The 15,801-nt window shown below is 41.0% G+C and overlaps 1 protein-coding gene across 2 annotated transcripts in view; it reads left to right on the top strand.

Moving 5' to 3' along the window:
- aldh4a1 (aldehyde dehydrogenase 4 family, member A1) overlaps nt 1-15,801 on the top strand; it is a 32,987-nt gene that overhangs the window by 13,780 nt on the left and 3,406 nt on the right. For both annotated transcript variants that reach the window (XM_041206793.1, XM_041206792.1), the window contains exons 6-13: nt 60-209; nt 428-502; nt 1,915-2,102; nt 5,248-5,321; nt 6,934-7,130; nt 12,083-12,130; nt 12,269-12,421; nt 15,235-15,356. In XM_041206793.1, coding sequence (XP_041062727.1) covers nt 60-209; nt 428-502; nt 1,915-2,102; nt 5,248-5,321; nt 6,934-7,130; nt 12,083-12,130; nt 12,269-12,421; nt 15,235-15,356 — 1,007 coding nt within the window. The remainder of the gene's footprint in view (nt 1-59; nt 210-427; nt 503-1,914; nt 2,103-5,247; nt 5,322-6,933; nt 7,131-12,082; nt 12,131-12,268; nt 12,422-15,234; nt 15,357-15,801) is intronic.

Here is a 15,801-nt window from a genome sequence, read left to right as displayed (position 1 = left end):
ACAAAATTCTAATATTCAGTATTACACTAATAATGGAGCTTTTTGTTTTTTTTCTTCAGGGTAAAACAATAATTCAAGCAGAGATTGATGCAGCTGCAGAACTAATAGACTTCTTCCGATTCAATGCTAAACATGCTGTGGAACTTCAATATCAACAGCCAATCAGTGAACCACCAAGCACCAACACTACACTGTACCGAAGTCTGGAGGTGTGTGAGTTCTAAAAGGAGACAAGAGATGATGTAAAAAAAACAAGACAGCTGAGGAATGGTAGTGAGGGAGTAATATACACATGCATCTCTTGGATAGATCACCCATGAGTATCAGGCCGAGATCAGCACATGTATTGCAGCAAATGATCTAAAATGGTATTTTATGCACTGAGTTCTGATACTGTGCTTTTACCACTTTTTTTTTCTTCTTCCAGGGCTTTGTTGCAGCTATTTCTCCATTCAACTTCACTGCAATAGGTGGAAACCTGGCAGGAGCTCCAGCACTTATGGTGAGAAACAAGGATCAGAATTTTTTTTTAAAGAAAAAGGTTACAGAGTAGATCAGGCTCAGTGTAAGAGAATCTCCTGTTGTGGACAGAATCTAAAGGGTAATCATAAATTTCAGGCCCATAAAAATGACTGAACAGATTTGTTAACTTCTTTAAGAACTAACTAATAAGCAGTACTGGATATTGAATAAGTAGTGTGAGAAATTGGAGATAGTTGTGGTGGGTTGAGCTGGCATCATCAGCATACATGTGGAACCTGATATGTTTTGGAACAATGTTATCAAGGGGCAGCATGTAAATGAGAACTAGGGAACCAAGGATAGATCCTTGGTGACTCCAGAGTTAATGGTGCAGGAGTAGGAAGAGAAGCCATTACAGGGCATTCTCTGTTTACAACTAGATAAAAATGGAACCAGAGGACAGCAGTTCCACCCACCTGAACGACTGAGTAGAGGTGTTGGAGAATGGTGCGGTCTCAATACCAACTTCTGGAATACGTCACTGTATACTTCCCTGTAGTCTAAAGAGCAGCCATTCAATACCACTCTATGCTTTTTGTCTCTTAGCTAATTTCATATTCATACTGCCTTGATCCCATTTAATATCATGGGCTTCAATTTTGTTAACCAGTCCATTATAATGTGGCAATATATCAAATGCCTTTTGAAAGTCCATACAAATATTAACTGCACATCTTTGGCAACCCCCTCTGTTACTTCATCAAAGAACCCAAATCAAGTTTGTCAGACATAACTTGCACTTAACAAATCATTTGTTAACTAATGTTATTCCAAATTAAAATTAATTTTGTCCCCAGTTATATTGTGTAAAAGTTTCCCCACCGTTGAGGCCAGGCTGATTTGTCTGTAGCTGTTGAGCGTATCTCTCTGCTGCCTTTTGGAACAGGTGTGCAAAGTTTGGAATCCTCCAGTCCTCTGGCACCATTCCCATAGCCAAGGATTTCTATCCTTGGTTCCCTCAGCCAATAATGATGCATCCCATCCACACTGGGGGTGAAATTTTACAGCCCCTCTTGCTGGCAAGATTTTCCGGTCCCACCAAAGTCAATGGACTTTTGAGCAGCTTGTTGTATTTTCTGGCCCTGCCCCTGGTCTGGGTAATTGTTCTATTTTGTGCACTGCCAACTTATTAAATGCCTTTTTAAGTATTTTTATCATATCTAAATTCTCTATCCTTTCCTGTTTTACTGTGACATTGGTAGAATCCTCTTTCACAAAGACAGAAGCAAAGTACTCATCAGTACCTCAGCCATGCCATCTGCTTCCATCACACTGCATTTTCCTTGGACAATAGTTCTGGGTGCCACATTGTTACTTCCATCATGTAATTGTAGTTTTACAATTAGTTGTGAATTTCCAGCAGGATAGCAATCTGTTGCATTATTGTTTTAGGGTAATGTGGTTGTCTGGAAACCCAGTGATACAGCTATGGCTGCGAGTCACACTGTGTACGAAATACTTCTTGAAGCTGGACTGCCACCAAATGTCATCCAGTTTGTTCCAAGTGATGGGCCGCTGTTTGGAGAAACTGTTACAGAATCTGAGCACTTGGCAGGAATCAACTTCACCGGCAGTGTCCCGTAAGTAATGACAACAGCAACAAATTGCATTTATAGAGCAGTTTTAAAAGAGGAAAAGGTCAAAAAGCACTTCACAGCAGCGTTAGGAGCCAAAATTCAACAGCAAGCCACAGAAGCATTAGGACTGGTGATCAAAAGCTTGATCAGAGAGGTAGGTTTTAAGGAGCTTCTTTAAAGAAGGAGAGAGGTAGGTTTAGGAAGTGTATTCCAGAGTTTTGAGCTACAGCAACTGAAGGTACAGCCTCCAGTGATGGGGTGAAGAAATTGACGAAGTGCACGAGACCATAATTGGAAGAGCACATGAAGGGTTGTGGGGCTGGAGGAGGTTGAAGAGATGAGGAGAATGACACCACGGAGAGATTTGAACCTGAGGATGAGAATTTTAAAATCAAGGAGTTGCCAAACTGGGAGCCAATCTAAGACAGCAAGCACAGGGGCGATGGGTGAATGCCAGAATATAAGTCAGGATATGGACAACTGAGTTTTGAACGCATTTACGTTTATGGAGAGTGGAAGGTGGACAAGGGCATTAATCGTGAGGCTGTAATTCAATGGTATTAGTAGCTGCAAAAGTATTGTGTCAAATGGAGGGGCAAAGGAGTTTGAAGGTACCATTATAAGTGATTGGGGTAGAGTTTTTTCTGAGGGAGGTAGGGGGCAGACAAAATGAAGTTGGGTTGGAAGTGGAATGAGAATAGAAAGGGATACAAAGAAATTATCAAAAATGGCTTTGTTTGTGATCAAGACACCAAGAATAGAAGTGCAGCACGAAATGGCAAGATTAAAGATGTGGCAATGACAATGGGTAGGAATGGTTGCCGGAGGGCGGTGAACTCTGGAGAGAAGGCAAGGTGAGTAGGGATGAGGTTGAAATCACTGAGTGTGTGAAGTGACTCAGCTGATGCTGAGAGAGAACGCAGTGAAGGTATCTCAGCGCAAAATAGGAACAAGGATTTTAAAGGAAATAACGCAAGGAGTGGAACAAAATGAGGTGATGAAAGGAGGAGAAAGTGCCAGGGAAGTAGGGGGCAGGCCCATCCTGTGAGTTGCTGATAGCCGCATAACCACCATGGGTGATTTGGGCATGGCTGGTGGTGGAAGGTATAGGCAGGCAGGCAGCTTTCAGTAAGGGGGAAGGTGTCATCACCCATGACCCAAATTTCTAATTATCCACAATGAGCTTATTGATAGCAAGGGCCTTATTCGCAAGTGAATGGACATTCAGGAGGGAGATGTGCAAAACGTTAGTGATTGTTGATCCGTTGCAAGCCCAAGTGGTGAGAGGGACCGAAAGAAGGTTGGCAAAATTAGCACAGTGGATGAGATAGGTGAAAAGGTCAGTGAGAGAGTAGGATGGGACATTTGGGGGGTTACTTCTTGTAAGGAGGCAGCAACAACTGACTCAGTTCCTTCAGAGAATGCCAGTGAAAGGCACAGAGGGGATTTGTGTTTTTGTTCCATAGACAGCCTTGGCCAGTGGCAGGAGAAGATGAAGTCGAGGAATGGTGAAGGTTTGGAGTAATGATTTGGTCCCCCAAAGGATAGAGATTGAGGCATATGATATAGCCTGGCTAAACAACATTAAAGAAAATTAACTTTGAGGGACTGAAAGCCAATACAACTGAGCAAAAACTGGAGTGATAAAAATGTGGAACTTTTTGAGGCAAATAGAGTTTTGGATGTGCTGAAGTTTAGAGTGTGGAGACTGGGAGGTCAGTAGGAAGACCAATTAACTCCTTGAGTCTAGAGGTGACAAAGGGCTTGAATGAGAGTTTTAGCAACAGAGAGGCTGAGGCAGTGGTGAATATGAAGTTGGAAACTCAAACACAGCATTGAATAGGATGCTGAGGTTGTGAATGGTATCCTGGGATAGATATGGTGGCATTGGTTATTGGGTCCAAAGATGATGGCTTCAGTTCTCTTAGAGTTCAGTTGGAGGAAATTGCAGCACATGCAAGATTGGAAAAGCAATGGAAAAGTGGTCTGACAGCACAGAGGCAGTGGGGAGTTGGTGAAGAAATAGAGCTGGATGGCACCATTTCTAGGATTGAAGGAGAGTCGGAAATGGTATACCTCTAGGATCAGTGTTGGGTCAATTTTTGTCCTTTGTTAAACATAGGTATTCATGATGTCATAGCATTACATGTGGGAGTAAAGAACAAGTCTAGTTTTCAGATGCAGTAGGATTGAGTTAATGAGTATTCAATTCAAGTGGGCAGACATGATTTAGTTACTGTTTTAAATTCATACATTTTGTTCTTTATTTCTAGAAAATGCTTTGATTAATATTATTTATTTATTAATTAATGACTATTTATGGTTAAGCAGCTATTTGAAAGCAGAATTCACTGGACCAGAGTGTTTCTCTGAGGCGCAGAATTGAGGTACTATATCACCAACACTGGCAGGATGGTGTAATTAAACCATTACAAGTTTAAATGGACAATTTCCATATAAGTGTGGATATAGAAATTTATAATGGAAGGGCTCATAGGGGTTAGAGAAAGGTGTGCATGCCAGTAGGGAATTGGCTTTGGATATTTTCAGCAAAGAGTCAGAACTAACACCAGGGGTTGAATTGTCACCTTCTGTACTGTAAAATCCTGAGATGTGATTTTGTTTACTTAGAATTGTAGAATGATACACACAGAGGATGGCCAGTTGGCCCATTGTGCCTTTGCCAGCTCTTTGGTAAATCTATCCAAGTAATCTCACTCCCCTGCTTTCTCCCATGCCTCTAAATATTTTCTCTTCACTCTCGAGTTACTATTGAGTATGCTTCCACCATGCTTCAGACAGTGCATTCCAAATTACAACAGCTCAGTGTTTAAGAAAAAAAAGTTCCTCATGTCCTCTCTAGTTCTTCTGCCAATGACCTTAGATCTATGTCCTCTGGTTGCTAACCCTTCTGACACTGGAAGAGTAAGTAATGAGAAACTAACTAAATCATTCATGATTTTGAACACGAGTATCAAATTTCTCAACCTTCTTTGCTCTTAAGACTTTTTAAGATTATACTTAAAATTATTTACAGATAATGATGTGTGATAAGTTGAAAATTGTTTGGTACTTCCTAAAATGTTAAAAAACTTGAAAGATTGTTTTATATATCTTTATCACTTGGCTATTTCCCCTTCTTCCTCAGAACATTTAGACAACTTTGGAAGCAGGTGGCTGAGAAACTGGACAAATACCGTACATTTCCTCGCCTGTCTGGAGGTAGGAACAGTAATTGTAATGTAACTGTAATGAACCCTATTTTAGGAGGAAAGATGAGGAGAGATAATATAAAGTAAGGGATACAATTCTAAAGGGAATGCAGGAGCAGAGGAACCTGGGAATATATGTGCATAAATCATTGAAGCTGGTAGGGCAGATGAAGAAAGCGGTTAGTGAGACACAGGGGATCTGGGCTTCATAAATAGAGGCAGAGTACAGAAGCAAGGAGATTATGAACAATCTTTATAAAGCACTGGTTTGAGCTCAACTGAGGTATTTTGTCCAAATCTGGATAACACACTTTAAGAAAGATGTGGAGGCATTAGAGAGGGTGCAGAAAACATTTACAAGAAAGGTTCCAGGGACAAGGAATATCAGTTACAAAAATAAATTGGAGAAGTTGGGGCTATTCTCCCTAGAGAAGAGAAGCTTCTGAGGAGATTTAATAGAGATGCTCAAAATCATGAGGGGTGTGGACAGAGTAAATTGGCAGAAGGGTCAAGATCCACAGGACACATGGCAAAAGAACCAAAGATGCCATGAGGGAAAACTTCTTTAATTGAGCAAGTGGTTAGGATCTGGAATGCACTGCCTGCGAGTGTGGTGGAGGCAGATTCAATCAGGCCTTCAAAAGGGTATTGTATAATTAACTGGAGACAAAATTTGCACGGTTAAGGGGAGTGAGACTAGCTGAATTGCTCTTGCAAAGAACTGGCATGAACATGAGCCGAATGGCCTCTTCTATGATTCTGTTATAACCCTCTATCATTTGCAACACTCCCAAATCATCCTCAGAACTAAATATTTTGCACAGAACATGTCTTGCTTGTGTTTCTGAAGTCCTTTTTGCAGTTTCAAGTGAAAGTTGTATTCATCCCAAAATAAGTAATGGAAACTGAATTCCAAATCAGTGTTGACAAAAGGAGATTTCCACTCCAGGGTAGATTTTATTACAGGGAATTTTGTTTGTATTTGCATGTCCATTAGAATAATGTGACAGCATACTTTTGGGCTGGGATTGCTGCAAGCCATCTGAAATGTTCTTCCTCCACTTGCACTACATCAGGTATCCCCTAGCACTGCCCAAGAATAATGATGAACAAAAAAACTCCAGCCCATTATCAATGTACTTTTTTGCACAAAGGTAAGCAGTTAAGAGCCCAACATAATTAGAGCGATGACTAAACTGAAAAGTCAAGGCCAACACCACAGGAAAACATGAATTATGAAAGCTTTCACAGATTTGTTGTGAGTGATAAACAATTGCTAAGATCCCAGTGCTTAAACAGGACTTCAGGAACCCCTGCTGCTTTGGATGCAAAGCTTGAAAAAGATGCAAGCTTTAACCTAACCTGTCTTTTCCTGCTCCACCTTGGTGCCTTTTTCTTGATTGCAGTTGTCAAGCTACTTTTGTATATCTATCAGAATTTAAAACTGGAACCCCTTCAAACTGTAACCACGAGGTTTGTCTTGTGCTCAGTCGTGCTGCCAACAGGGAGGATCAGAAGGACTTAGGTTTTTGCTCTAGTTAGCTAACCCTTAGCTGCCGCTCACTCACACTTGCAGGTCACCAAAGCAAGCATGTTTCTAAGGACAATTCTTATTTTTACAGAATGTGGTGGTAAGAACTTTCACTTTGTGCATAAATCGGCTGATATTGGCAGTGTGGTAAATGGTACTATTCGTTCTGCCTTTGAGTATGGAGGGCAAAAATGTTCAGCCTGTTCAAGGATGTATGTGCCTGATTCATTGTGGCCTGAAATTAAAAAGAACCTCCTGGAGGAGCAGAAGAAAATTAAATTGGGAAATGTAAGTAAGACTGAGACAGAATTCAAACAACTTGTCCTGTTCTTTTTTCTTTTATTGGGAATCCCAGGTGAAATGGCAAGGCCCATAAGGCAGGATGCCACCAAAGCTGAAAGTAGTAATATGAGATAAATCAGAAAATAGTAATTAGGTGAAGCCAAGCTTGTGCTTTCAAAGCCTGTGGACTGTAGAAAGAAGGTATTGCGACAAAGGTGAAATGTTTTTGGGCTTAGCGGCTTTCATGTATTGTGAGTCTCAAACACCAGCTGCAGTCAGAAACCATGTCATAGCCTTATATCGATGCAGATAATACACTTTTGTTTATCTCCAAGGTTACAGGATTGCAAGAGGGAGCATTTTTAGGATTTTACAATCGACACGATTGTTTGCATATCACTCCACCCTAACTCTGAAACCTCCCTCACCCGATTTTCCAGCTCTGTCAATTTGTTCTTCTGAGTCTAGACTGCTGTGCATTCCAAGCTCTTCCCCCACTTCACTGGCAGATTGCTGAGACTGAAACCATCCTCTACCTAGCCGTGTGTTTCCTCACTTCAAAGACTTTTCAAAAGTTAGCTCTGAGGTCACCTCCCATAATTGTTTTTCCTATTGCTGCTCACTCTTAATCTACCCCTTTGTGAGATTCCTTGCATGTTTTGCTCCATTATTGGAATTTTATAAACACAAGTTGTATTTTTTTTAATGGATTTGGTAATCATATCCAGATACTGGAACATCTTTGTGGAGCTTGCCAGTGTCCTTGAAGCTTTACTACAGCAAAATGATCTAAAATACAAGCAGCCATTTCCCACATAGTATTAAGAAAAATTGAAATCAAAGACCTCCTGGTCAAACAAAATAACAGTTAAAGCTGTGTCATTTTATTGATTATCAGACATTTGAATTTGTGAGCAGAGATTGGATCTGTTCATTTTAATGGCAGAAATGTCAATCCAGAAAACTGGCAAAGCCTGATCATCTTCATAAAAGCTGCCCTAAATATAGGCCTTGTGAAAGTAATACTGAAAGTTCAGTGAGGCACAGGCTGTCATGAATTAACCTTGAGGTATAGCCAACATCTCCTCACTTCTATTGCAGGAGAAAAAGGCCTAAAGAACAAATGTGTAAGTAACAGTGGCAGATTCAAAACTTGAAGGAAGATGTAAAACTAAAAGCATGTGATTTATTCTCCTGGGTGATCTGGAGGCATCCCTACAAAATTTTAATTGTGACATTTTTTTTGGGGGGGGGCAGGGGTGATGCTTTTTCTGACATTTTGGTGCATGGTGTAAATCTGCCATGCAAGTCAAAACTAATACCTCCCAGAAAGGTTTTGGGTATGTAAAATGAAAATAAATTAGTCTTGGGGACTTTGACTTCAGTGAACTTTACAACAATCCATGAATTTGACCTCATGTTAATTTATGAATTACAACACAATAATCCCAAGCAGCCATGTTCTACCTAAAGAAAACAAACTGGCTTATTATCAACATCAGTCCCTGTCTCATTTCCATACTAGCTCTGATATGTATCCAGCAATGCATGAACTATTTTGAATAAAAATGTTATTTTTAAGTGGCTTCAGAGGGGATTAAGTATCATTGAAACAACACTGTAGAACTGACTTCTCTTGAAGGGTCACACCCAAACATTAACCTGTCTTTTCCCCTTTTAGATCCGAGTCAACCACTGACTATTTCAAATATTTTCTGGTATTAGGCTATAAATTACTATTGGTGATAATAGAAACAAAACGCTTAACATTCCTGTGTAAGGTTCCCCTCTCTGCTTTTTTTTAAGAGAGGAGTTAACATTCCTCTGTCCATTTTTTTTTAAAGAGAGGAGTTAACCTATTTAACATGAGCGGAAGAATGCCCTGCATTAAAATAGCAGATAGAGGAATGTTGTACGAGCACACTGAACATTGGTGTGCTGTTAGCACCAACAGTAATTATTGATCTATACTGATCTGACTTTTTTTGTGTACTAAAAGTAAAAAGCCATTACACATTGAAATTAAAAACTAAAATTTACTAAAGTATAATTTGCGCCATGACAGGACTGAATTCTGTGCTCTCTGATGAACCTGACTACAGTCTAGGGATTCTTAATGATTATTGATGTAAATGTTCACATTTGTCCATAAATGTGATTGCTCACATGCATTCCCCAGTTACCACACAGTATTAAAATGCTCTTCACAAATAGGCAGACCAATTGAAAACTGATTTCAAAGATCCTAGTTGGCCAACAATAGAGCAGAAAACTGTTGTTCATTTTTTAAATTTAGTCTCTTATTTCCAACTGCTGGTCTTTCTGCACATGTAGTGGCCGGAATGCTCAAATAAAGCTAGATAATATATTCACGGTAGGAACAACCTCCCTGTCTCAGCACCTTCTACTGCTCATCTTGAAGAAAATAAACCTTCAGATGAGATAACTTTTGGACAAACTCCAGAAAGTTCCTTTGAAGACACAGTAAGTGTTTTAATTTCAAGGACAATGACTAAAGTTCTGACTTGAACTCTCGCAATGAGCTTGGGGCCTGGGCCATTTTATCTCCCAGGCCTCATTTAAATGCATTTGATCCAACTCCCAGCATCAGTGTTGTGAAGCCAATGGGCAGGACTCAGGAGGTCAGAACTGAGATCCACAGGATCGGACCTGGAAAGTGGATCAAGTGATGTGGTTAAAGTGATGGTATTTTGGGGTTGAAGAAGCTATGGAAGGAGAGGCCTGTGATTTCCTTCTAGACCATAAGAAGCCCTTAAAACTAAAAATCACTTGTGTTCTGTGCCTTCTTTTGGACCTTTTGCTCCTCGGCTCTGGGTTTTGCTGACAAGACCAGATCCAGGAACCAATCTTGCCACACACCAAAGTTAAGTTAGCTTTGGAGTCTGACATCATGACTGTTGCATCCCAACTGAAATACGCCTAGGAGCGTGAGGTTAGCGAGTGACATGCTGCAGGAATCTTAGCCTCTCTGTTTGCCCTAATCTCACCGGACGTGATGGGGATGGGCCAATAGGTTTATGACGGTGTTTAGCACCTCCCACCCCTTTGCATCGAACCCCATCATAATATCCATCCATTCCTTTCTCCCATGTGCTTGTCTAGCTTCCCCTTGAATGCATCTGTCACTTACCTCAAGCTCTCCCTGTGGTGGCAGTTCCACTCTGGGTAAAGACATTTCTTTCAAATCCCCTTTTTGGATTTAATAATGACTATTTATTATTGATAGCCCCTAGTTCTGATCTTGTGTGGAGCATGGACCTATTGGGCTGAATGGCCTGTTTTTGTGCTGTAAATATTTTGCAATATTTTTGTAACTTAGTTACTCCTCCAAAAGATACAATACTTCAACTACACCCTGTGACAAAGCATTCCATGCTCCAACAACTCTCACCAAATCAGAAAATAATCTTTCCTATTTATTCTATCAAAATGAGAAAAAAAAGCAGTTTGCATTTCTGCAGTATCTTTCACGACTTTTGAATGACCCAATGCAGCTTACAGCCAATTAAATACTTTTAAAGTGTACTCACTATTATAGTTATTAAACATGGTGGCAATTTTGTGCACGGCAAGGTCTGTCAGACGGCAACAAAATGTTTTTACTAATGTTGGCTGAGGAATCAATATTGCCCAGCATACTGGGGAAGACTTCACTGCTCTTTGAAATAGTTACATGGGATCTTTTACATCCACCTGATCCACATGGTCATGGCTCTGGAGTGGGACTTGAACCTATGACCTCTGACTCAGAGCCAAGATTGCTACCAGTCAAACCACAGTTGACAATTCATTAATTCTCCTTTTAACCTTCTTTACTCCATTGAAAGTAATGCTACTGTTTCAAGTCCCTCCTTATTGATATATTTAAGAAGAAGGTCGATAAACACGAGAGAAAAATGAGTGGAAGGATACGTAGATAGAATTAGGTGAAGTAAGGGTGAGAGGAGGCTCGTATGATGTATAAACACCTACGTAGACCTGTTCAACAAATTGTCTGTTTCTCTGCATTTAATTCTATGTAATAACTGTTGCACTGATTTTTTGACTCTGTCCTTTCTATCATAAAGACCATCTAATTCCATCCTTGCAACATTGCTTATCTTCTCTTGTACCTCAATCCATCTGATGTTGAAACCCTCATCCATGCTTATGTGACCTCCAGACTGACTTAAGCTGGGCAGGAAACCATTGGATTAATATCCTCCACCCTCCATAAACTTCTACTCATCCAAAACGTTGCTGTTTGTACCCTGCACCACACACAGTCCCTCACACCTATTGTTTTGGATTTGCATTGGTCTACTAACACCTAAAATTAAAAATCTTGTGTTTAAATGCTTTCATGGTATCACTCCTCCAGTCCCACTCCCTACCTTAAACCATGCCTCTGGCCTCCTGAGAATCCCCTTCACCGATGCCTTCAGCCTCTAAAGCACCTTGGGACATTGTTTCTCCATTAAAGGCACCATATAAATGCAAGCTGTAGTCATAGTAATAGTATGCCCTACTTAACCTCACTACTATTACGCTAATGTAGCATTTCCAATGCCCACGTTAGTAATTTTGTGGTCTTTCCATTTGACATTGTCAGTGCTGGAAATGACATTAAGGCTGTGAAAATTAAAATAATTTGGGACTCTTGCAGTTGGTAAATGGAGGAGACTACAGTTCAATTGGTCTGAATTGGATCTAACCACAGAGTCCTAGGGAAAGAGCAGTGTCCTAACCAAATTCATTCCCCAACTCCTCTAAGCTCAATGAACCATGTATAGAGATTTGTCAAATGATTTTTGTTTTAACAGGTTTGCAATATTTCTGGATTATGTTGATTATGTTATATACAGTTCTTGTATTGGTTTTGAGCTATGAGTTGAGTATTGAGTCAAAATTGCATTGTAATAATAATTTGTATTCTGATAACATCTTGTCTCTTTTAGCCAGTGGATGACTTTGAAACATTCTTTTCAGCAGTTATTGATAACAAGGTAAAGACTATTATTAGGGGTGCAGTACACCTCATTCTTAGTCAATTAGAGAAGATTTCATCCTTCATATTTTCTGTTTCTGTCCTGTGTTGCAATAAGATGATTTTCCCTTTTTTTTAAAAAAAAATTTTCTCTCAGTCCTTTGCTCGGGTAAAGAAATGGATTGAACATGCACAGTCCTCCCCGAATCTAACAATAATTGCAGGTGGGAAGTGTGAGGACAAGATTGGTTATTATGTGGAGCCAACTGTTATAGAGACAAAGGATCCTCAGGATCCCATCATGAAAGAGGTAAGAGAGCCACATACCGCAGAATTTCTGCCAAAATTAATGAGGGACTATCTGACTTTCAAAAGAAAATCAGGTAGCTGACATAGAGCCTTTCTAAATTGATTACATTGACTGATTAGAAGAGCCACATGTACCTGTCAATATGTTGTACTGATTTCCTCATGTGTGATGAGTATATATATCTATATCAATGGGCCCTAACTTCCTAGCTCTCCAACATCATATTGGGGGCTACCCCAGAGATGCACTGCGGAATCCACTTTGGAGGTTTTGAGGTAAGGTTTGCATGGCAGTTATCCAGAAGTGCAAACCTCCGCTGGGCAATTGCCCTGCACTGGGGACCATCCTAAATTGCAATTTAAATCACAAACTTCAGATGGTTTTGACTGGCTTACATCAATAGTTACCCAGAAAATGTTAGGAGGATTAAAACCACTTCTAACTTCTGGGTAACTATTGTACAGACCCAGACCTACGCCCCACGAGACTCCCCCCACAACCCTGACCTCCTGGGGATTACCCACACCCCGACTACACTCCCAAGACCTCAGAGGTCTCACTCACGGGATTCCCGCCCCCTGCATGGGACTCCTCCCCCACCACCTCCTCCACAGGCCCAACTCTCATCCTCACTGCCGCTCCCTCCAAGGCGTGACCTGTACCTCCTGAGGCCTAACACCCTCCCACCACCCCCCCAACTTTCCCACAGGCCGACCTGAGGTCTGACCCCCACCAAACCACCCCCCACCCCGGCCGCGGACCTCCCTCTCACTTTCCACCCCCGACCTCCTTTCTTCCACTCCCCCACCCCACCCGACCTCCTTTTCACCCCAACCCAACCTCTGTCTCCCCCGTACAGTGCGCATTGTCTCCTTCATTTAGACTCAGCTGCACTTCAACACTAGGCCCTGAGGACGCACTGCACTGCCAGTATCTCACTCAGCCTGAGTCAGAAGGACAGACAAGGTAGGATTGAAAAAAATTTAGGCTAAGAAATTGGGCACTAAGTGACAATCTGACTCTGATTGCTACTTCGGGGAAGTTTAAGCCCAGTATGTTGTCACAGTATCCTCATGTGTGATACATTCACTTTGAATATATTTTAGAATATATTTCAAAATTTGCTTCAGAAACATTTTCACATATATCTCGGGGAATCCTGTAGTCACCCCACTTACTGTCCCATGTGAATTGTGAAATATTTTTTATTGAAAAATTATATTGTTCTGGATGTAGTTGTTTGGGGGAGTGAGTGGTTGTTTTGCAGTTCTTTAAAGCTGCGCCTTTTAACTAGAACTGTGCATATGTGGGGAGATGATTCATGCAGGGGCAGAGTCATTGCTTCCCTCGTTGTGCAGCACTGCCATCTACTGTTTCAATTCCCAGGGTTTGCAGACAGGCATCAGCCTCATTAATATTCAAACATTGAGGCACAATGATGTCATTTGAGCCCCAGCGTCAATTTAACCCCAGCCTGTGTGAATCTCGCATGGTACAGATGCCAATGTCTTATTAATAACATTGTTAAGATCCAGTGGCAATCGCTTTGTGAAATGGCAATTACAATGTAAAGGTTTAATGGCAATGACATTGTTAAGGCAATTGCATTGTTTAGCAGGTGATGGATATTTTTCCACCTATAAGTAATCACATTTTGATTTAATGTTTGCAAGTTTCCTTCAAACTTTTTTTTTAGTTTCCCTAATTTAGGGGCTGTGTTTATTTTGTCCCTCATTTTGTTAATTTAGTTTATTTAGTTGACTCAAAAGAGTTATAAGGTCAATGAGCTGGAGCTCACTTTGAAAACTGTTCAGAGGAAGGTCTGAAATCAGATTTACATCCAGATATCTGGTATTAGAAGGAGAGGATTTACAGATAGGAAACTCAAGCCAAGCACCACATCAAGATTTGACAGAACCACTTGATTCATCTGGACCTAAATATCATTGGCCTCTGAACGTGGAAGGAGAAATGTTTCTCTATTCTGTCTGTGGGAAAAGATTTCAAACATCAGTGTGACAGGAAAAGCACCGAGACAGCACGCACACCTGAGTGAGAGTGTTCCAGTGTATTGGCTGTGGAAAGAGCTTTATAAATGGCCTTTTTGTTAATTTGTCCCCTTTTTTGCTAATTTGATTGCTCAAAATGGGGACAACGGGAATACTTCAGGGAGGAGGAACTGGGAGAATTTGTGACTTTGCTTTGCTGTCTTGGAAATAAACCTGTTTGAAGTACAGGCTAGCTTTGGACTCATTCTTCCTCAACATACAATTATTGGAATTATCACAGGCCCACAAGGGAAAGCTGCCACAAAATAGATCCAGAACCATAAGTGTCCCAGGTTTTTTTTTTATAGTTTCCTTGTGGAGCAGGGTGTTGGCTCCCTTCAGAACCACAATCATTGTCTGATTTTTTTTTTCTTTCTCTCTCTCCCCCTCCACACACACACACACACACACACACACACACACATACACACCCCCCCCCACCACCCTCCCCCAAACTCACTTACCTGACTGCAGCAGACTGATTCCTCAGGTACTGAATTGTGGCTACCTGCTGCCTAGAATCCCGCTCCCAACTGCCATTCCCCCTTCAATCCCATTGGGCTCAGACAGGAGTCTGTCTTGAGATCTTGATGAGTGCGGGGTGTTAAAATGGCTTTGGCCTCTCACTGGTGCAATGAAAAAGCTTGTTACGCCCCAGCATGGCCCATGTTAAAACCAGGGCTCATGTTTCTGCTGCTGCAATGGAGTTATCAAGAAGAGCGTAATCATGAATTATGATCTAATTGTATTTTTCTTTGCTTTCAGGAAATCTTTGGACCAATCATTACAGTTTATGTTTACCCTGAAAACAAGTATCAAGAAATTCTCCACTTGATTGATACAAGCACCCCTTTTGGTCTCACTGGTGCTGTCTTTGCACAGGATAAGTGAGTTTGTTAGTCTGGAGAGCATATCCTGATACTATGATCATTGGTAGTAAATGATCCATGTGATGCCTGTGCCGGTCTCTGTTGTTTAGAAAATAGTATTTAAAATCACTGGCCAAAGTTCTTATTTAAAAATTACCAATATGTAAGTTTGGAAATGCATCTGTCACATTTCGACCATTATACTTTGCAAACTTCAAAAAGATAAACCCAGTCATTTCCTGCAAGTTTCTTCTGAACTGAAGACTCTCCCGGAATGATCAGGGGGTTTCCCGGAATTAGGGGCTCCTCCCCCAGATACTGCCCAGCAGCCCATCAGGTCAGTGATTTAAATTTCCCACTGCTCTCAGTGGCATCACCCACAAAGAGCTGTGACCATTTGCACTGCAATCTGAAGAGGATTAAGGTGTTAGGAATTGGTGGTGTCAGTATTAATGCTCTCTGA

Source organism: Carcharodon carcharias, chromosome 15 (genome assembly GCF_017639515.1).
Source record: "Carcharodon carcharias isolate sCarCar2 chromosome 15, sCarCar2.pri, whole genome shotgun sequence".
NCBI lineage: Eukaryota > Metazoa > Chordata > Chondrichthyes > Lamniformes > Lamnidae > Carcharodon > Carcharodon carcharias.
This window is presented reverse-complemented; position numbering and strand designations above follow the sequence as displayed.